Source organism: Dipodomys spectabilis, unplaced genomic scaffold (genome assembly GCF_019054845.1).
Source record: "Dipodomys spectabilis isolate Male_0828 unplaced genomic scaffold, ASM1905484v1 ptg000188l, whole genome shotgun sequence".
Classification (NCBI taxonomy): Eukaryota; Metazoa; Chordata; class Mammalia; order Rodentia; family Heteromyidae; genus Dipodomys; species Dipodomys spectabilis.
In genome coordinates, this window is record NW_024870865.1 from 3,758,421 (window position 1) to 3,779,153 (window position 20,733).

At 58.9% G+C, this 20,733-nt stretch overlaps 3 protein-coding genes across 7 annotated transcripts; 2 read left to right on the forward strand and 1 right to left on the reverse strand.

Moving 5' to 3' along the window:
- The first annotated feature begins 692 nt into the window (after positions 1-692).
- Fbxo44 (F-box protein 44) lies at positions 693-6,213 on the forward strand. 4 transcript variants are annotated; one of them, XM_042695634.1, is made up of 7 exons: positions 693-756; positions 1,403-1,688; positions 3,845-3,974; positions 4,108-4,203; positions 4,296-4,431; positions 5,227-5,405; positions 5,507-6,213. In XM_042695634.1, the coding sequence occupies exons 2-6, from the start codon at positions 1,424-1,426 to the stop codon at positions 5,368-5,370; spliced, it is 771 nt and encodes a 256-aa protein (XP_042551568.1). In that variant the 5' UTR covers positions 693-756; positions 1,403-1,423; the 3' UTR covers positions 5,371-5,405; positions 5,507-6,213. The 4 variants fall into 4 exon arrangements, with proteins under 4 accessions (XP_042551568.1, XP_042551569.1, XP_042551567.1 ...); XM_042695635.1 differs by having other exon boundaries at positions 3,848-3,974; positions 5,227-6,213; XM_042695633.1 differs by lacking the exon at positions 5,507-6,213 and having other exon boundaries at positions 3,848-3,945; positions 5,227-5,488.
- Positions 1,403-15,141, forward strand: LOC122121410 (F-box only protein 6-like). 2 transcript variants are annotated; one of them, XM_042695630.1, is made up of 6 exons: positions 1,403-1,438; positions 10,562-10,811; positions 12,924-13,050; positions 13,772-13,867; positions 14,495-14,630; positions 14,715-15,141. In XM_042695630.1, exons 1-6 carry the CDS (start codon positions 1,424-1,426, stop codon positions 14,949-14,951), a joined length of 861 nt encoding a protein of 286 aa, XP_042551564.1. In that variant the 5' UTR covers positions 1,403-1,423; the 3' UTR covers positions 14,952-15,141. The 2 variants fall into 2 exon arrangements, with proteins under 2 accessions (XP_042551564.1, XP_042551563.1); XM_042695629.1 differs by lacking the exon at positions 1,403-1,438 and adding an exon at positions 7,658-7,788 and having other exon boundaries at positions 10,517-10,811.
- A 104-nt stretch (positions 15,142-15,245) lies between these two features.
- Positions 15,246-20,403, reverse strand: Mad2l2 (mitotic arrest deficient 2 like 2). Its single transcript, XM_042695636.1, has 8 exons — positions 19,929-20,403; positions 19,710-19,828; positions 17,523-17,594; positions 16,981-17,081; positions 16,595-16,689; positions 16,330-16,403; positions 15,828-15,920; positions 15,246-15,656 (listed from the first exon to the last, which is right to left on the reverse strand). The coding sequence occupies exons 1-8, from the start codon at positions 19,966-19,968 to the stop codon at positions 15,615-15,617; spliced, it is 636 nt and encodes a 211-aa protein (XP_042551570.1). The 5' UTR covers positions 19,969-20,403; the 3' UTR covers positions 15,246-15,614.
- Between the last annotated feature and the right edge of the window lie 330 nt (positions 20,404-20,733).

A 20,733-nucleotide genomic window follows, 5' to 3' on the forward strand; every position in this document is an offset into this window, starting at 1 on the left:
GGAGTCGGTTTTTAAACTGGGCCCCGAGGGTGCCTGCAGGGCGGAGGGTCAGGGCGAGCTCGGGGCCCGCGGAGGATGCGGGGCGCCGGCCTAGGCGGAGTTGGGGGGGGGGGGGATAAAGCGGCTCCCTCCGCCCCGCCCCCGACCCGGGTAATTTTCCTTGGACTCGATTGGGATGGGGGGTGGGAAACGCACCTCGCGGGGCGGGGCCCGGCTGCGCGAGGGGCGGGGCTGGAGGCGGGGCCCGGCGGTGGGTTGCGGGGCAGGGTTGGAGGCGGGGCCCGGGTGTGCGCGGGGCGGGGCTGGGGGCGGGGCCCGGCTGCGCGAGGGGCGGGGTTGGAGGCGGGGCCCGGATGGAGGCGGGGCCCGGGCTGCGCGGGGCGGGGCTGGAGGCGGAGCCCTGAGGTATGCGGGGCGGGGTTGGAGGCGGGGCCAGGCTGCGCGAGGGGCGGGGTTGGAGGAGGGGCCCGGCTGGAGGCGGGGCGGGGCTGGAGGCGGGGCCCGGCGGTGTGTGGGGCGAGGTTGGAGGCGGGGTCCGGCTTGCGTGGGGCGGGGCTGGAGGCGGGCCCAACAGTGTGCGGGGCGGGGTTCGGCGGTGTGAGGGGCGTGGCCCAGAGGTGTGGAGGGCGGGGCTGAAGGCAGGGGCCGGCGGGGCGGGGCTGGAGGCGGGGCCCAGTCGCATCCTCGGTCACCCAAGGCCTTGACAGCTGCAGCCCCGCGGGCCCCGCGGGATCACGAAGCGGAGGCTGAGCGTAGGTAACGCTCGAGTGGGCCGTGGGGAGCGCGGGGCAGGGGGCGTCCGCCGCAGGCTGGGGTCCTGCGGGGCGGGCTCCGCGGTCCCCGCCGCAGTGCGAGACTCCCGGGGAGGCCCGGCACCAACCAGGCCCAAGCCGCCGGGCTCGGGGCTGCACTGCCCCGCGCGGCCGGGTACGCGGGCTGGGGGTGGCCATCGGTGTGCGGGGCGGGGGGTAGGGAGGCCGGAGGGGGCGCCCTTCCCCATCGCCCACCCTCGGTCCAGTCCCAGGTGGGCGGATCGCTTTCTCTCGGACCGTGCGGGGTCGGGGTTTGGCCCGCGCCCGCCCATCTCCCAGCTCGCGTTCGGGGTGGGCGGGGGGCTGGGCCCCGCTGCGTTCGGCTCAACGACGCGGATCCGGTCGGTGAAGGGCTGCCGCCTCGGGACGGGCTCCTCCCTCCGCCGGGCTGCGTGACCTTGGGCCGCTCCTCCGGGGCTGTGCTGCGGGGCGCCAGCGGGAGGTGGAGGTCGGAGCTCACCTTTCCCGGCTCTCCTGCCCCGCGCGCCGCCCCGGCCCGGCCCCGGGGCCGCGGGGAGCCGCCACCGCGGGGGGCGCCCGGGGAGAGGACGTCTGGGCACGGGCGTCAGCCGGGCCTTCCGCTCCCGCAGGAGCGGCGTCCCGGCCGGGCCATGGCGGTGGGGAACATCAACGAGCTCCCCGAGAACATCCTGCTGGAGCTCTTCACGCACGTGCCCGCCCGCCAGCTGCTGCTGCGCTGCCGCCCGGTCTGCAGCCTCTGGCGGGACCTCATCGACCTGGTGACGCTCTGGAAGCGCAAGTGCTTGCGCGACGGCTTCATCACCCGGGACTGGGACCAGCCTGTGGCCGACTGGAAGATCTTCTACTTCCTGCGCAGCCTGCAAAGGAATCTCCTGCACAACCCCTGTGCTGAAGGTGGGGTGCAGAGGGCCTGGCGGCGCGCACGCGCGTACACACACACAGACACACACACACACACACACACACACACACACACACACACACACACACACCATGAGGGCAGCTAATGTTTGTTGAACTGCCAAGGTGAGCCAGGTCCTTTGGCTGGCTAAACACTTCTCACGATAACTTAGAGGTCATTCATTAGTGCATCCATTTTTTCAGATGGGTAAACTGAGGCCAACTAATCCACTTCTGGATTCGTTCTCCCAGCCAGGTACCACCCTGGCTGCTCATGGTGCACTGGGAGTTGAAGGATTGAGGTTTGAAGCCAGCCCCGGCAGAATAGTCTGCCAGACTCCAGACTCTATCCCCATAACAGCCAGGAAAAAAAAAAAAGAAAAGCCAGGCTGGAGACATGGCTCAAGTTGATAAAGCACCAGCCAAACAAGCTCAAGGATCTGAGTTCTGAGTTCATACCCTGGTACCAGCCCCCCCACCCCTACAAAAAAAAGACTAGATCTTCCAGGTCCTTCCTAGAATAGGGAATGCCCAAGACACAAATCAGAGCCATGGGAGAGGGGGATTGTTTTTGGTTTTGTGCCAGTCCTAGGGCTTAAACTCAAGGCCTGAGTACTGTCCTTGAGGGTTTTTTTTTTTTTTTTTTCTTGAGGCTAGAGTTCTACCACTTCCAGCCTTTTCTGGTTAATTGGCAATAAAGAGTCTCAGACTTTCCTGCCTGGAGGCTTTGAACTGTGATCCTCAGCTCTCAGCCTCCTGAGTAACTGGGGTGACAGAAGTAAGCCACCAGTGCCAACGCAAGCCATGCTTTGTTGGTCTCATTCACTGATTTCAGGGTTAGGTCTACTGAGGCTGTCCCAGATGGCAGTCTTGCTTCTGGGAAACCCAAGACTTCTTTCTAGCGTGAAGAGTGAGAAAATAATTTTGAAAAGAGCTCCAAGTCAGGTGGCGGTGGCCCACACCTGCAATCCTAGCTACTCAGGAGGCTGAGATCTAAGGATCATGGTTCAAAGCCAGCTCAGGCAGGAAAATCTGTGAGACTCTTATCTCCAAATAACCACCAGAAAACTGCAAGTGGCACTGTGGCTTAAAGTGGTGGAGTGCTTGTCTTGAGCTGAAGAGCTCAAGGACAGCGCCTCGGCCCAGAATTCAAGCCCCATGACCACCACCCCCCCCAAAAAAATGGCTCCAGAGTTTTAGGGATCTGTCTGCCAGGACTCACCAGCACCCGAGCTCTTCACCAACATTTTGCAAATTATGTCCACCAGCCAAATCTAGCGTAGGGACTAACAATAGTTTTATGTTTCTAAAGGGTTGTGAAACACAAAACAAGGCCAGCTGTAATGTCTCACTTCTGTAATCCCAGCTACTTGGGAAGCAGAGGTCCATAGACCAGCCTAGAGAAAAAAGTTACTGAGAACCTACCTCAGGCCAGTGAAAAGCGGGGAGGAGTAGTTTATGGCTATCATCCCACCAACTCAGGAGGAAGCTAAAGATAGGATCAGGGTCTCAAGCCAGTGCAGGCTAAAACTGAAGACCTTTTCTGAAAAAGAACCTAAAGTAAAAAGGGACTGGTAGCATGACTCAAGTAGAAAAGCACCTGTCTGGAAAGTCAGTGCATTCAAGCCCCAGTACCAGTGAGAAAGAGAGAGAAAGAGAGAGAGAGAGAGAGAGAGAGAGAGAGAGAGAGAGAGAGAGAGAGAGAGAGAGAGAGAGAGAGAGAAAGGGGGAGAAGAAGAAGAAAAAGAAAAAAAGAAGTGGAGAATTGTGGTCCACAAAAGCTAAAATCCTGTGGCACTTTGTATCAAGTTTTCTAGATTTTGTTCTGTTTAATGAAAAGACCAAGCTCAGAGGGGAAAAGCAGTTTATGTAGGGACACACAGCCCAGTACTGTTGGATTCTGTGAGACACTGGAGTCTGTCCGGCCCACGGCTGTGCCCTCCATGCAGAAGGAGCCTGGTATTTATTCTCAGTGCCCCGACACAAGAAACACCTGATGCTGGGGTGGGGCCTGTCCATTCGGTGGCCCACAGGGCAAGAGGGCAGCTTGTCGGGGCTTCTGGAGCGGAGCGGAGAGGGAGGAAGGAAGGGGTGTGTGGAAGGAAGGGGGTGAAAGGGGACATCCTGCATGGGGAACTCTGCCTTCCCAGCAGAAGGCTTTGAGTTCTGGAGCCTGGATGTGAACGGAGGGGACGAGTGGAAGGTGGAAGACCTCTCTAAAGACCAGAGGAAGGAGTTCCCCAATGACCAGGTCAAGAAATACTTCGTGACATCTTATTAGTAAGATCTGGGGGTCTTGGGGAGTGGGGGAAATGCCTAGGACACCCTGAGGGCTTCTGGCCTGGGGGGAGGGGCAGCCTAGCTCCCAGTTCCTGCTGCTGAGCCCCAGCCCCATGCCCCTCCACCTCCCCAGCACCTGCCTCAAGTCCCAGGTAGTGGACCTCAAGGCCGAAGGGTACTGGGAGGAGCTGATGGACAACACCCGGCCGGACATCGAGGTCAAGGACTGGTGAGTGCCTGGGCAAGGGGAGGGGGGAAGGGGGCCTGCTGCTCAGGCGCCCCACCCCCACCCTGCCCCCCATCCCCTCCCTCTGTCTGCAGGTTTGCAGCCAGGCCAGACTGCGGGTCCAAGTACCAGCTGTGCGTTCAGCTCCTGTCGTCCGCTCACGCACCACTGGGGACCTTCCAGCCCGACCCTGCGATGATCCAGCAGAAGAGCGATGCCAAGTGGAGGGAGGTGAGTTAAGGCAGGTGGAGGGGCTGGGCAGGCCCTGGGGGGGGACGTGGGGGGGTGTACCCTGAGTGGGTGTGACCGGGGAGGGGGGGCAAAGAGGCAGGACAGGTTCCTAAGAGAGACTGCTGAGTCAGTGCAAGGGTCAAATCTAAGCTCTGCCTTTTTGCATCTGGGTTTTGGAACTCCGGGGCCTGGCTCACTTCATCTGTGAACTAGTAATAAGAAGCCTTCCTGGGGGGAAGAGGGAGGGGGAGGGGAGCTGGGAAGATGGCTTAGTGGTAGAGTGCTTGCCTAGCATGCATGAACTGAGTTCCATTCCTCAGTACCATATGAACAGAATAAAAACAGAAGTGGTGCTGTGGCTCAAGTGGTAGAGTGCTAGCCTTGAGCAAAAGAAGCTCAGGGACAGTGACTAGGCCCTGAGTTCAAACCCCAGAACTGGCAAAAAAAAAAAAACAGAAGCGGAAATGTGGCTCAAGTGGTAAAATGCTAGTTCAGAGATAGCAACCTGGCCTTGAGTTCAAGTCCTAGGACCACATTTGCAGCCCCAATAATAGACTTTTAAAAAATACCTAATTTTAGTTCAATAAACCCATACGCACACTTGGTATTGGCTCCATTTTACAGATGAGAAAACAGGTATAGAGAGCTAAAATGACCTGCCCACAACCACAGAGCTAGGCCCCAAACTGCACCTGCTGACCCAGGTCCAGCCTTGAGGACAGAGCCTTTTTCTTGCTCCCTTGGCCATTTGGGGCCAGCTCACCTGACCCTCTCCCTCCTTCTTCCTGCCCCCAGGTCTCCCACACATTCTCCAACTACCCACCCGGCGTCCGCTACATCTGGTTTCAGCACGGCGGCGTGGACACTCACTACTGGGCCGGCTGGTATGGGCCCAGGGTCACCAACAGCAGCATCACCATCGGGCCCCCACTTCCCTGACACCCCCTGAATCCCCATCCACCGAGCCCTGAATGGTGAGCAGCTGTCAGAGAAGAGCCTGCCTTAAGAAGGAGGAGGGCTGGAAGCTAGCTATCCCCAGACCTCCCGTTTGACCTCCTGCCCCCCCCCACCCCAGCTGCCTCTTTGTGGAGCCTGTCATTCTGGTCAGCCTTCAGATGCCGGAGGCCCCCACTCTCCACCAAGGTCCTGATCTGATGCCGGCCCCCTTAAGAGATGAAACGGGAGGCAGGTGAACGTGCCCCCCAGGCTGCTGTGAGAGAGCTCTCCAAGCCTGGAGTCAGCCCACATCCCTGTGTGTGCCTTCTGCCCCCTCCCCTCAGGGATCTGTCCCCTGTGACCTGTCCCCTGTGCCCTTTGGGGCCCCTGAAGCAGGAGCCAGCAGGACATGGGGCAAACCTGTGGCGATGCTGGCTGGTGACGCCATGCCTCAGGCGGATCTGGGGGTGGCAGGAGCACAGTTCCGCTGACCCCTCTGTCCTCTGTCCCCCTGAGCTCCCTCCTGGTGCTCAGACCTGCTCCCGAGTTGCACAGGACAGGCCTGGGATAGCCAGTGGGGTCCTGCTTAGGACTTTCCAGGGGGAGCCAGACTAGTACTTCCAAAACGCAGGGCAGGGCTTCCCTAGGAATCACGCATTGGGCCGCAGTATAGGTGTGGGCGCACAGGAAGTGGCAGCCACAGAAAGGGAAAAGGGGTTCCCTGCAAACGAGGGCCAGGAGTCCCAAGTCCCCCGAGAGGCTGCCATTTCTCCCTGCCTACCCAGCCAGGCCCGCCATGCCAGCCCCTCCCTACTGCATGTGGCCAAATAAAAGGTGTTCTCAGTGGGCTTGTGTCTGCACGGGCTGTGGGGGGCTTCACACAGGCAGGGGGTGACAGGTCACCGGAACTACAGGCAGCTGGTCCTTGTCCTCTTTCTCTTTTTGGCCAAGACCGGGACTCTCATTCGGTACCTGATGCTTTCTCGCATTGGCAGGCGCTCTACCCCCTGGACCACGTCTCCAACCCCATTCCCGGCCGGGCGGGCATCCCACACACGCCCGAGCTCTGGCTGTGAGCGGCCGGCGGCGCGTGGGTTTCTCTGGGCAGCCCTGGCACCAGTTCCTACTGGCCACGCTTTCCCCAGAGCCCGAGTGACCGCGGGGGAGGCCACTTCCGGTCTTCCGGTGGTTCATCGGACTTTCCTGCCCGGGCTGGCTTCGAACCGCGATCCTCAGATCGCAGCCTCCGGAGCAGCTTAGGATGACAGGCGTGAGCCGCCGGTGCCCGGCTGTGCCCGAGTCCCACGGTCAGCGTGCGGACCGGGCCCGGGGTGCGCAGGGCCCGCGCCCGGAGGTCCGAGCGGGACCCCGGCGCCTGGGGCGGCGCGCGGCGCGGTGCTCGGCCGGGGCAGCCCCGGGGTGGCGGCCGGAAGGGACGACCGGAACCTCGCACGCGGGAGGGTTTCACCTCCGAGTCCCCGCGGCCCGGGCAGGGCGCGGCCGCGGCGGAGGCAGCGCCGGGTGAGCCCGGGGTCAGGGCGGCCTCTGGGCCTCGCACGCCGCCGCAGGAAGCGGAGCGGAGCGGAAGTCGGAGCCGCAGCGGCGAGCCCGCGGCTCGGGGGAAGGCCCGGGCGCGAGGCTGGGGGGAGGCGCGGGCGCGAGGCTCGGGGGAGGCCCGGGCTCGGGGGGAGGCCCGGGCGCGGGTGTCGCGAGGCCCCGGGCGCCAGGCTCGGGGGGAGGCCCGGGCGCGAGGCTCGGGGGAGGCCCGGGCTCGGGTGTCGCGAGGCCCCGGGCGCGAGGCTCGGGGGAGGCGCGGGCGCGAGGCTGGGGGAAGGCCTGGGCGCGAGGCTGGGGGGAGGCCCGGGCTCGGGTGGCGCGAGGCTCGGGGGAGGCGCGGGCGCGAGGCTGGGGGGAGGCCCGGGCGCGGGTGTCGCGAGGCCCCGGGCGCGAGGCTCGGGGGAGGCGCGGGCGCGAGGCTGGGGGGAGGCCCGGCCTCGGGGGGAGGCCCGGGCTCGGGGGGAGGCCCGGGCTCGGGGGGAGGCCCGGGCTCGGGGGGAGGCCCGGGCGCGGGTGTCGCGAGGCCCCGGGCGGGGGCGGGGGCGGGGCGCGTGACGCCGGGCGGGGCGCGTGACGCGGAGGCCGGGGCGGGGCGACTGCGGACCGCACCGCCGAGGCCCAGGCCGACCCGAGCGGCGGTGTCTCCCGGGCTCTCGGCACCCGCCCAGGTCGCAGGTCGGCGGGGACGGCGGGGGTCGACGCTCGGGGCAGGGCCGAGGCCGGGCGGGGCGCCGACTGCGCCCTGCCCGCCGCCCTCTGCGGGCCTGGCCCTGGGCGGAGGGCGGTAACGGGACCACCGGCCTCCGCGCGCCGGGGGATCGCGGATCGCGGACGGCGGCGGCGAGCGCCCGCAGCCTGGGCCCCGTAAGGCCGGGGGGAGGGAGGGGAGGGACGGGAGGGAGGGGGGAGCGGGCCCGTGCGCGCGTGACCCCGCTGGCCACCCGGAACCGCCCGAGACGTCGGCCGCTGACCCGTCCGGCGCACCGAGGCCTGGCCAGGCCGGGCCCGGGACCTGGTGGGACGTCTGCTTCCTAGGTGGGGACGGGATGGGGGGGAGGACCCGGGCGGCCGGCCTGGCCCCCCGGGGTGCCCCGGGACCTAGTTCCACAGGTGTGTGTGTGCCGATCCTAGGGCTGGAACTCGGGACTTGGGCGCTGTCCCTGAGCTTTTTCACTCAGGGCTGGTTGGGGCTCTACCACTTGAGCCACAGCTCCACTTCTGGCTTGCTTTGGGTGGTTAATTGAGGATGAGAGCCTCTGCTTCTTCCCTGTGCATTGTCAACACTTTAAAGTGGTCTGATCTCACTTGTTACGAAGCTATTTCCTGTCCCTCCCTAGCATAGCCACAGGGACCAAAGATCCTTTTTCTGGCCCTGAGGATTGACAAGACAGAGCCCCCTCTGGGCCCTGTCTGCACCCTCAGAAGAGCCTGGGAAAAGCTTGCCCCACAGAGGTGGACCACATTCTCCATACCAGCCAGATGCAGGTAAAACCCTCCCTGTCTCATCCCAAACCTCACCCAAGGCGGAACTTTAGTCCTGGAGCTCGTACAGCCACATTCCTGGCCTTCCCAGGCCTGGCTGGAGGAATGTGTGATTGAGCTCCACTAGGTGAGCAGTGGATAATTGTATTTTGTATTTTCATTTTTTACCAGTCCTGGGGCTTGAACTCAGGGCCTGGGCCCTGTTCCTGAGCTTCTTTTGCTCACAGCTAGCACTCTACCACAAGAGCTTTTTCTTTCTGTGGCACAGAGGAATGGAACCCAGGTCTTCATGCATGCTAGGTAAGCACTTTACCTAAGCCACACTCCCAGCCCTGGTATTCTGACAGTGAAAATCTCCATCGCCAAGCCCTCAAGGAATTTGCACCCCACTGTGTCACCTCTGGGAAATCTTACCGGGCATCCAACTAGCTTCAAAAGGCTCTTTTAACATTTTATTTATTTTGTGCTGGTCCTGGGGCTAGAAGTCCGAGCTTGGGCACTGTCCCTGAGCATTTTTGCTCAAGGCTAGCTAGCATGCCACCACTTGAGCAACAGACTCACCGCTGGCTTTTTTGGTAGTTACTTGGAGATAAGGAAGGGTCTTATAGACTTTCTAGCCCTGGCTGGCTTCCAACTGTGATCCTCAGATCTCAGCCTGGCTTTGAACTCTTTTTTTTTTTTTTGCCGGTCATGGGCCTGAACCCTGGGCCTGAGCACTGTCCCTCAGCTCTTCAGCTCAAGGTTAGTGCTCTACCACTTGAGCCACAGCACCACTTCTGGCTTTTTCTGTTTATGTGGTGCTGAGGAATTGAACCCAGGGCTTCATGCATGCAAAGCAAGAACTCTACCACTGAGCTACCTTCCTAGCCCTGAATTCTTTTTTTTGGTCAGTCATGGGGCTTGAACTCTGGGCTTGGGCACTGTCCTTGGCGCTCTTCAGCTCAAAGCAAGCGCTCTACCACTTGAGCCACAGCGCCACTTCCAGTTTTCTAGTGCTTTATTGGAGATTAGAGTCTCACGGGCTTCCCTGCCCGGGCTGGCTTTGAACCGTGATGCTCAGATCTCAGCCTCCGGAGTAGCTAGGAATACAGGCGTGAGCCACCGGCGCCCGGCAGCTTTGAACTCTTGATTGTTCTGCCTCCACCTCCCAACGGTTGGTCATTACTGGCTTATGCCTGGTTAGGATAGTGGAAGAGCTTTAAGACTTTTTTCCCTTTGGTCAGTTGTGGGGCTTAAATTCATGGCCTGGGCGCTGTCCCTGAGCCTCTTTGTGCTCCAGGCTAGCACTCTACCAATTAAGTCACAACTCTACTTCATTTTTGAGTGGTTATTTGGAGATGAGTCTCATGGCCACTTTTCTGCCTGGGTTGGCTTTGAACTGATCCTCAGATCTCAGCCTCCTGAGTAGCTAGGATTATAGTGTTGTAAGGTGAATTATCCCAGTAGCCACATTTTTGGAATATGAAATATTGGAGTCTTTATTACACAGTTAACAGGCTGCAGGCAGCCAGTTGTTACAAAGGCCTGCAGTCTCCAAATACACGTAACACAGCTAGGAAACAGGCTAAAGAGGAAAGAACAAAACAGTACCAACAATCCAAGTTAGCTCCAATGGAAAGCTGAATTGGGACACCATGATGGCTGGAGATGAGCCAGGAGATAGAGCAGAGACAGGACACAGGAGATAATCATGGAGACACGTGGCATCGCGTAATGGCCTCTAGGCTTATCCGGGCCTAAGTAGGTCGGTAGGGGGTTGGGGGGGGGGAGGGAGAAACACAGATCCACAGGAAATTCCCAGTCCCAGGCACTGGACTGACAAGTTTAGTAACCTATCAGCCAACTGCCCATTCCTGCCTCCAGGGATCTGGGCACGCCCATCACCTGGGAGGCAGGTGATAGGAAGTTTTCTTCCCCTAGCATAAAGACTGGATCTCAGACCCTACAATCCACCATGTGGCCAATATGGCGCTGGCCAGACCTGACCTCCTTACTTCAATAGGCATGAGCCACCAGAGCCCAGCTTTAAGACTTGTATCTCTAGGATTGGGTGCACATGCACACCCTAGTACTGCTCCCTGCTCTGGGCTCACTGCTGCTGTCCCCACAGGCCTGAGAGCAACCCCCAGCCACCGCCACCATGACCAAGATCAACATCAACGAGCTCCCCGAGAACATCCTGCTGGAGCTCTTCACGCACGTGCCCGCCCGCCAGCTGCTGCTGCGCTGCCGCCCGGTCTGCAGCCTCTGGCGGGACCTCATCGACCTGGTGACGCTCTGGAAGCGCAAGTGCTTGCGCGACGGCTTCATCACCCGGGACTGGGACCAGCCTGTGGCTGACTGGAAGATCTTCTACTTCCTGCGCAGCCTGCAAAGGAATCTCCTGCGCAACCCCTGTGCTGAAGGTGGGCTACACTGCCACAGCATGGGTCCTTTCTCCTTCCTGAACCTCGGGGCCTTTGCACCTGCTGGGATGGTCTCATGCCCCTCACTCCTACCAAGCTCCCTTGGTTCTCCTTAATTCTTCAGGTCAGTTAAGAGATCTTAACCTGACCACTCATCCAGAAACAGTGCCCCTGCCTGTTACTGTCCTCATGGCACTTTCTATAACGTAGTTATTTATGAGTTATATAACTTTGTATGAGAAGTGCCACCAGGACAGTGACAGGCACCTACCCTTTCCCTCTGCTACAGACCTCACGTTCTCTGGGCACAGTGGATCTTGTCACCCCATGGAGTGACAAGGACGCTTTTTCAGGGCACCTCACAGATCCACCTGTCCCTGGGTTCCTTCTGCTCAAGGCTAGCGCTTCACCACTTGAACCACAGTGCCACTTCAGGCTTTTCCTGTGGTTAATTGGAGATGAGTCTCATAAACTTTCCTGCCCCAGCTGGCTTTGAACCGTGATCCTCAGATCTCGGCTTCCTGAGTAGATTATAGGCGTGAGGCGCTGGCACTGGGCCTGCCCGGGGTTTATCCTGGGCTTCTGTGCCAGGTTCTCGGCTGAGGCTTCATAGTCATTGTCTCCCCACCTCTGGTGTTGCAGTAGGTGAAGGGAGGCGTGACAAGTGAGTGCAGTTGCAGTGTGACACCCCCCCACACACCTAGAATGGTCTGCCCTTCCTGCCTTCCTCCATTCAGCACCTACTACATCCAGTGCAGTAGAGAGTACAAGGCCTAGTCTGTTCAAGACCCTTTTGATCAATTTCCCTTTTTCTCCCTGGGCCCCTGGGAGTTGGTGGCAGTTGACAGTGAGCTCCACCAGCTACAAAGCATGCTCCAACCCTGCAAATGACTTCCTGGAGAGCCGCACTGCGGAGCACAGAGCTCTGGTCCTGGCTGATTGGGATCAGTCCCCTCCTGCCTGACTCCACAGAGCAGCTGCCTGGTTCCATCACCTGAGAGCCAGGCTGCAGGGGCCTTGCACTGGGCCCCACATGCAGCCAGTCAGCCCTTCCCTAGCCTAAACGCAGACCAGCCCAGCTTCTGGAAATTCTACTGGAAAACTCCCAGAGCACAAGGAAATAGGTGTGGAGATGGGTGGAGAGGGTTTGGAAATGCACCAGGTAATGGTGTGCTTGGTCTAGAGCATATTGGTGGAAGGGCGGGCCTTGAACAGGACACCCCTGAGCCTCCTGCCAGGTCCTCTATGAGCACTAGCCCAGGGGATTCCAGTAACGCCACCTGGCACCCGCCCAGGAAGAGGGGGTCTGTCAATGGGGAGCCAAATCAGTCCTCAGCCCAGAAGCCTCCTAGGTCTCCTTCTCGACACTGGGGGGTGCCGGAGAGCAGGTGGTCTGTGTGTGGGAAAACTCCCGTGAGCCCCTTCAGCTCCATCTCAGACTCTTGGTAGTTCTGTACCAAGGCAACACGGAAGGAAGTTGGATGGAGGGTTTCTGTAGGTTTCTGTCGGTGTCTGCAGCTACACAGCTGGAGCAGTGGCTCAAGTTGAGAACCTGCCTAGCAAAGCCCTGAATTTAAATCCAGTATTGCCAAACAGTGACGATGAAAGTGATATTAACTGTACCTTAGGAATTGGGACCATTTGGGGCAGAGCAGGAGAGGTAGAGAGTCATAGTCTGTTGGAAGGAGCAAGCAGACTAACCCCTAGGGGACCACAACCCCAGAAATCTGACCACAGTGAGCCTTGCTCACTTTGCCATGCTTTCTCCCAGGCGAGCTGGGATTGGCGCTCCATGATAGACCACCTGCTGAGCATGTGCAAGACCCGGGGTTCTACCCCCGGAACTACAAAACAATGAAAATGATACTAAGCATTATGGGCCAGGTGCTGGTGGCTCACACTTGTAATCCTAGCTCGTCAGGAAGCTGAGATCTGAGGATTATGGTTCAAAGCCAGCCTGGGCAAGAAAATCTGAGACTCATCTCCATTTAACCACCAAAAAGCTGGAAATAGAGTTGTGGCTTAAGTGAACACAAAGGCAGTGCCCAGGCCCTGAGTTCAAGCCCCAGGACCAGCACAAATAATAATAAAAGAAACCTTTGTCTTTCCTAGAGGACATGGCGTCCTGGCGAATTGACTCCAATGGGGGGCACCACTGGAAGGTAGAGAGCCTCCCAGGAGACCATGGCGCTGACTTCCCCGACCCCAAAGTCAAGAAATACTTCGTCACATCCTTTGAGTAAGACCAAGAAATTGGAGCTGGGCGCTGGTGGCTCACACATGTAATCCCAGCTACTCAGGAGGCTGAGACCTGAGGATTGTGGCTTGAAGCCAGCCTGGGCAGAAAAGTCCCCCTGAGACTCTTATCTCCAATAAACTACTCAGAAAAGGCTGGAAGTGGAGCTGTGGCCCAAAATGGCAGAAAAAGAACTCAGGGATAGTGCCCGGGCCCTAAATTCAAGCCCCATGACAAAATACAAGTTGAAATGAGGGCAGAGTGCCAGGATACCTACCTTTGTCCTAGGCAAATCAAGGCCTGATGCTCAGGAAGGTGGCTCCCAAACACACCAGTGCCCACGGCTAACTGGAGCCACTAAACCTGGTCCCCTGTCCTAGGCAGCAGGAGAGCACTGGGCAGTTACAGCAGGGCAGGGTGTCCACAGCTGTCTTTGATGAGGCTGAATCACAGAAGGGACTGACTGTATGTGGCCCTGGAAACTGAGGCTTTGGCCTGGATCAAATGCTGTCCAGACCCAGCTGGGCCGGACTTGCTGCTCCAGTTTCCAGTGGCTCAGGTCCAGGGAAATAGATGGTAAACTGCAGCCAGTGCCTGTCCTGCAGTGATGAAAGGGGGAGGGGGGGTCCCTAGGTCCCCTGGACCTGCCTCCCTGGTCCCGAAGGGCTGCCCAGCCTGCCTGCCTCACTCGGCTGGAAACACAAGCCTTGCCCTCTGCCCTCAGAATGTGCCTCAAGTCTCAGCTGGTGGATCTCAAAGCCGAGGGCTACTGGGAGGAGCTGATGGACACAGTGCGGCCTGACATCGTGGTGAAAGACTGGTGAGTGGGGTTCTTGCCTGGCCTCAACTCTACATTACAACACACACACACACACACACACACACCAGCCACTGGTTCAGAGAATCCAGAATGCACTCTGCCCAGTGCTGTCCTGGGCATGGGCTGCCCCATAGCCCAATCCTCTGAGCCAGTCCTTGCTGCTTCTGCCCTCCCCCCGCAGTCAGCAGCATACATTAGCCAGTGTGGGGCTGGACAGAGCTCTGCCCAGGGGTCATCACGAACACAACTCTGGCCTCCCAGCCTTCTCCCTGATTATCCCAGGAATCGCTGCTTTAGTGCTGGGGGTGGCCCCGGGGTGCCTGGCCAGCAAATGGGGACCCCAGGTCCAGCCAGGCCTCATGGCCAGCTCTGTGAAGAGCCACACCACCTGTGGTGCTGTCTGTCTGAGCCCCACACATGCCTCTCATGAGGCCCAGGCCCACTGCAGTGTTTAGGGAACATGGCTGGCTATGTAAAGTCATGTCAGTTGACTGCCCGCAGGGTGTCCCTCTCAGGTGTGGTGACTGAGGGACCTCGTGGGTAGACTGCGTACCCAGGGCCTGGCAGGGCACAGGGAGCAAGCTCAGGCAGGGCACAGCTCTCAGCCCTGTCCTCTGTCCTCTCCAGGTTTGCTGCGCGGGCAGACTGTGGCTGCACCTACCACCTCCGGGTGCAGCTGGCCTCGGCCGACTACATCGTCTTGGCGTCCTTCGAGCCCCCACCTGTGACCATTGAACAGTGGAGCGATGCCACCTGGAAAGAGGTAAGGCTTCCCCTGCCCACCCCAACCAGCTCTCCTAGACTCCTTCCCTGTGCTCACTTGCTCCTACCATCCCCCCCATCCCAGGTCTCCCACACCTTCTCAGACTACCCACCAGGTGTCCGGCACATCCTCTTCCAGCACGGGGGGCAGGACACCCAGTTCTGGGCTGGCTGGTACGGCCCTCGTGTCACCAACAGCAGCATCATCATCAGCTACAAACCAGCCAGGAACCCGGCCCCCGCCCCTCCACGGCCCGAGAGGCTGCGGCGGGGGACGGAGGACAGCCCATCGCTCTTCCCGCTGCGCTTCCACAGGCCGTGACCAGCCACAGCCACGTCTGCCGTCTTCTCTCCCAGCCTCTGTCCTAGACAGCCAAAGGCCTCTCCAGGCAGATGGCGCTCCAGCCTTCAGCAGGGCCTCCCGCCCCAGGAGCCCTGCCTCCGTCCAGCTTGGGAAACCTCCAGCTTGTGGTGATTTGCTGATGCTTTGTTGTAATAAATATTTTCAGGAAAACCCAGCCTGGGTGGCATTTGCAGTGAGGTGGGGGTCACTGGGTCTCATGGGAGGAGCTTTCCCCCCCCCCCCTTAACATGGCTACACCTGCCTTCTCACTCATTACACATAGCCATCAGCCCTTGGGGCCCTTTATTGAAACACCTCACAGAACAGTAGTTGAGATGCACAGTGTGAACAACTGAACCCCAGGAGGTGAGACCTGCAGGCCCAGCATCCCTCACTGCCTCCCTCCCCCACCAGGTGAGAACCTGCAGGCCCAGCATCCCTCACTGCTGGGCCCTCCCTCCCCCAACCGCACCTCCCCAGCCCTCTCCTCCACCCTGGCAAGCCGACCTGAGCAGCCCTGTGGGGAGAAGGCGCCATACAGGGGCAATAAGAGCACTTGGAGTCAGGGAGCCAGGGTCCCTGCCCTGGGCTGGGGACCCCAGTGACACACAGCCGTGGCCTCCGTGGGTTGCAGACGCAGCCTCAGCTGCTTTTATGAGCTCTCTCTTCCACATACAGCTGCATCTAGGAGAGAGAAAGCCAGGGTTGGAGGATAAGCAGGAGCTCACTCTACAGGTCCGGATTTCTAGCAGGCCTGGGGAGAGGTGCTGTGGCCCCAGTGGTGTTTCCAAGCCTGAGCATCCGGCCCTCATCCCAGCATCCCTAAAATAAACTGCTGTCCCCCGAACCTCTCACCTTTAAGATGTCTGACGTCATGGTTTTGAGGGGTATCAGCCGGGGGTCGTGCATGTGGACGTCCTGCTCATCTGCCAGGATCCAGGGAAAGTCCTAGGAGTGGGCAGGACTGAGGTGTGGAGGGGACTGGAGCCAGGCCAGCTCGGGCTCTGCCACCCCTCCCTGCAGAGTGGGGTCCCAAGACTCCAGAAGAAGACATGTTCCTTCCAGACTCCTCCTCCAGGAGCCCCGGTGACCCTGGAGCCCTGAGCTGCTTTAGAGCAGCACCACTGCTGGAACCGCAGCTGAGGCCCCTCCCCCAAGTTCCCCTTCCCACAGCCAGGACGAGCTGGCAAGCCAAACATGGCTCCACTGGGCTCCCATAGGTTTTAGATGCTCAGATGCAGCACTGGCCTGGTGCAGTGGCCGTGAGTTAGCAGCCAGGAGCAGCTGAGTGCCTGGCACTGTCACGAAGAGCATCCAGACCACCTAGAAAAGAGGCCTCCGGCCTGTGGCCTCTCACCTTGATGACCTGGATCTTCTCCATGTTGCGGGTGGCAGCTTCTCTCGTGTGCACCAGGACTGTGAAGGTGCAGCCTGGGGAGGAGAGCTTGGTTTGCCCTGCCTGTTCCCAGCTGCCCTCCCTACCTCCCTCCCCACCTGCAAGCCCCAGTGCACTGTAAGGGCTGGGAAGACCCAGTCGGAAAGGCTGCAGCTTTCTGGAGGGGTGGGCCTAGGTTCTGAAGGGCAGGGAGGAAGGGATAAGGTTGCAGGCGCGATGGGCACACCTGGGGGGTTGTGATCCAGCACAGCATCACACACGCTGATCTTCAGGATGAAGGCTCGGAGCAGCTGCTCCACGTGGGACAACAGGGAATCTGAGCTAGAAAGGGGAACGAGACTCACAGCTCAGTATGACCTGCCCCAGCAGCATGGGCCCAGAACCCCACAGCACCTCTGAGGACCAGCCAGCCCCAAGCCTCAGGTGGGATGGAGGGAGAGATGCTGACAAAACCCTCAGCCCTTCATACCACCACCACGTCCCCAAGCCTGGAGGAGACAAGGTTGCCTAAAGCCACACAGCCAGTGGGAAGAGGGAGGTTGGCTCCAGTGGCCTGCCTTAACCTTAAGAGTATCAGCAGACCAGCTAGCGCATTCTAAGGTGTGGGGGTACCTGATGGAGAGCAGGGGGGGCTGGGTGATTTCAAAGACGAACTTCTCCACTGGGCGGTGCTCTTTATCCAGAATCACCACGACCACTTTCTCCACATCATTCTGCAAAGGTAGGAACCCAGGGAAGATTGGGGAGGGGCCCCTGCTACCCCCTTCAGCTGCTGACCACTGCTACATTGGGCACCAGAGGTCAGGCTGGGAGGAGAGGATGCGGAACCACAAGGATGGCCCAGCAAGTCTCAGAGGTGAGGTCTAGACTGGACAGGAACTCAGACAGAACTTACTGGACACACATGGAAAGAATCCAGAATGTTCTGAGCCATCCCACATATCCCAGGTTCCTGGCTTGGCCCAAGGTGTCCTGATAGGGTTCACACACCCAAGCCTTGTTACTGGCTGCGGTGGTCTCCAGAGTGCAGAAATGGGCTTTTAAGGGGTTAGGCCACAGGCACCTTGAATGGCCCTCGCTTTATCCCACCCAAAAGTGGGAAGATGAGCATGGCAGGAAGGACTTGGGGTCAGGAAGGGCCTGGCACCCCTCACCTTCTCCAGCAGTGGCTTGACGCAGTGCAACGTGTCCTGGATGTACTGATTCAGCTCCGGGTGGCAGGACATCTGCACACAATCCCACACACTGTTGAGGCCCAAGCACAAGTGGAGAACACCAGTCCCTTCCACCCTACCACTTGGCCCAGATGCTCCTTAGGACTGCCGGCCTTAGAGACCCAGAACTATTGGACTAACAACTATGCATTTACCCGTGTGAAGAAAACTTTAAAGACAAAAGTTTAGTCTCAACATTAGCATTTAAAATAGCATTGGGGGGCTGGGAAGGTGGCTCAGTGGTAGAGTGCTTTTCTTGCATGCATGAGGCCCTGGGTCCCATTCCTCAGCACCACATAAGCAGAAAAAGCTGGAAGTGGTGCTATGGCTCAGGTGGTAGAACCCTAACCTTGAGCTGAAGAGCTGAGGGACAACGCCAGGCTGAGTTCAGGCCCCACAATGAACCAAAAAATAATAATAGCATTAGGTACTCAGCACTGGAGGCTAACACCTGTAGTTATAGCTATTCAAGAGGCTGAGATCTGAAGACAGAGGTTCAAAGTCAGCCCAGGCAGAAAAAGCCCTGAGATTCTTCAGTTAACTACAAAAGACAGAAGTGGAGCTGAGGTTCAAGTGGTAGAGCCCCAGGCTTAAGCGAAAAAGCTAAGGGTCAGCACCCAGGCCCTGAATTTAAGCTCCAATACTGGCACAAAATAAAATAACATCAAGTGCTCAACAAAGTGGCTCATGCCTATAATCCTAGCTACTCAGGAGGCTGAGATCAGAGGATCAAGTTTCAAAAGCCAGCCTGGACAGGAAAGCCCATGAGACTCTTATCCCTAATTAACCACCAAAAAGAAGAAGAATAATGATGGCTCAAGGGGTAGAGCTCCAGCCTTGAGAAAAAAAAAGCTCAGGGATAGCACTCAGTTCAAGCCCCAGGACCAATATATGCATGTACACACACAAAACCCATATAGCATCAGGCAAATCCCTTAATTTCTCCTTGGTGATCTAATAAAAAGACAGGATTAAATGAAGTACCTACACACAGTACCTAGTACCTAGTGCTCAATAGGTACTGATTCTTGGGGCTGGGAAGTTGGCTCAGCGGTAGAGCGCTTGCCTTGCATGCGTGAGGCCCTGGGTTCGATTCCTCAGCACCACATAAGCAAAAAGAAAAAAGCCAGAAGTGGTGCTGTGGCTCAAGTGGTAGAGTGCTAGCCTTGAGCTGAAGAGCTGAGGGACAGCACCCAGGCCCAGAGTTCAGGCCCTATGACCGGACCCAAAAAAAAAGGGTACTAATTCTCACTTGTTTTTCCTTGTACATCCTTTAAGCTCCTCCTACCTCCAAATACCTAGTGGTTATCCATGCTAAATTAACTGAATACCTGCTAAGGAGACCTTTCTAGGAAGTGGAGATGAGCAGCATGCTTATCATAATTTTGTCTTTTGATTTTATTTTTTGGTTGGTCATGGGGCTTGAACTCTGGACCTGGGCGCTGTCCCTCAGCTCTTCAGCTCAAGGCTAGGGCTCTACCACTGGAACCACAGCTCCACTTTCGATTTTCTGAGTGGTTTATTGGAGATAAGAGCCTCCTGTACTTTCCTGCCTGGGCTGGCTTTGAACTGCGATCCTCAGATCTCTGCCTCCTGAGTAGCTAGGATTACAGGCATTTTTGCCTCTGGCATCTCACTAGGTGAGACTCTTATCTCCAATTAACCACCTAAGTACTGGAAGTGGAGCTGTAGATGTGATAAGAGTGCCAGTCTTGGCAAAAAGACAAGACCCTAAGTTTAAACCCCAGTACATGAGTGCGGGTGCGTGCAATTGAATTTCCTTAAGGTAGAGAAGGCAAGGAGAAGCTGGGGTTGAGGGGTAAGAGGCTGTATAGCCATCAGAGACTGTCAAAAATGAAGAGACCTTCAAGTGTTAGAGTTATTGAAAAATGCACCTCCATCAGGAGGTTGAGATCTGAGGATCAGGGTTCAAAGCCAGGCCAGGCAGGGAAGTCCATAAGCCTCATCTCTAATCAACTACCAAAAAATCCAATAGTAGAGCTGTGACTCAAGTGATAGAGCACTAGTGTTGAGTACACAAGCTCAGGCACAGAGTTCAAGCTCCAGGACCGGCAACAACAACAACAAAAAAATCCCCCTCTACAGTCTGAGAGTTTGGGGGCTCACCTGGACCGGCACGTTGTACTTCTTGCGCTTCTGGAAGATACCCACCGGGTAGACCTCGCGCACATAGAGGATCAGGTGCACGGCCACCTCCAGGAACTCGCACAGCACGTCGGCCACCACTGCAGAGGAGGCGCAAGCCCGTGGGCGAGACCGCGCAGCCCAGACCCTGCTCCCGCAGGACCCGCGCCCAGACACGCACCGCAGGTCCCGTCTCCCTACCTTGGCCAAAGTTGAGGTCCTGTCTGGTGAGCGTGGTCATTCTTCCCGCCACCGGGGCCTGGGCAGGGGAAGGTTCCAGCGGCCCCGGGCGCAGGCCCGCGGGTCCCGCCCCGACGCCCCTTCACGCGGCACCGCCGCAGCCACGGGCCCCCTTCGTCCCCGGCCTCACGCTCGGGAGCATCAGCCGCACCGCGATCGGCCTCAGTCCCCCGGCTGCCCGCGCGCCGCCGAGTCGCCCGCGCCCCCAAAAAACAAGCCGCGGACGCGGAGGGAAACCGCTGGAGGCGCAGGGCCCGGGGCGCAGGGGAGGACGATGGGAAAACGCAGCCGAGGGGGAAGAAGTCCCGCCCTCTGCCCAGCCAGGTCACCTCTCGGCACCAGCTCCGGCCTCGGCGCCCACCCAGGCTCAGCTCGGTGACCACCACAGGCGAGAACCGACGACTACTCGCGAATCCCGCGCAACCCGCGACAGCGGCGCCGCTTGGTGACGTCCGCAGCACTCCGGCCCATCGTAGACACGCCCACTTGTCTAAACTGACCAATCCGGACCTCGGAATCGCGCTGTGGGCGTGTCGTGCCGGGGGCGGGGCCTGGGTTGGACGTCAGCGATCTCTGCACCCGGATGTGAGCTACAATCTCAGACTTCAGGCTGGGTCGTACCCCAGGCGACTGGGTCTCCTTCGCCCGCCTTATATTCTTTTCCTCCAGGGCATTTCTCTTGCTTTAGGGCGCCAGAAAGGGCGAGGAGGAGTTGCTGAGGGCAGCTGGGAGCTACAGCCAGCGACTGGTGCTGCTACTCGTAAAC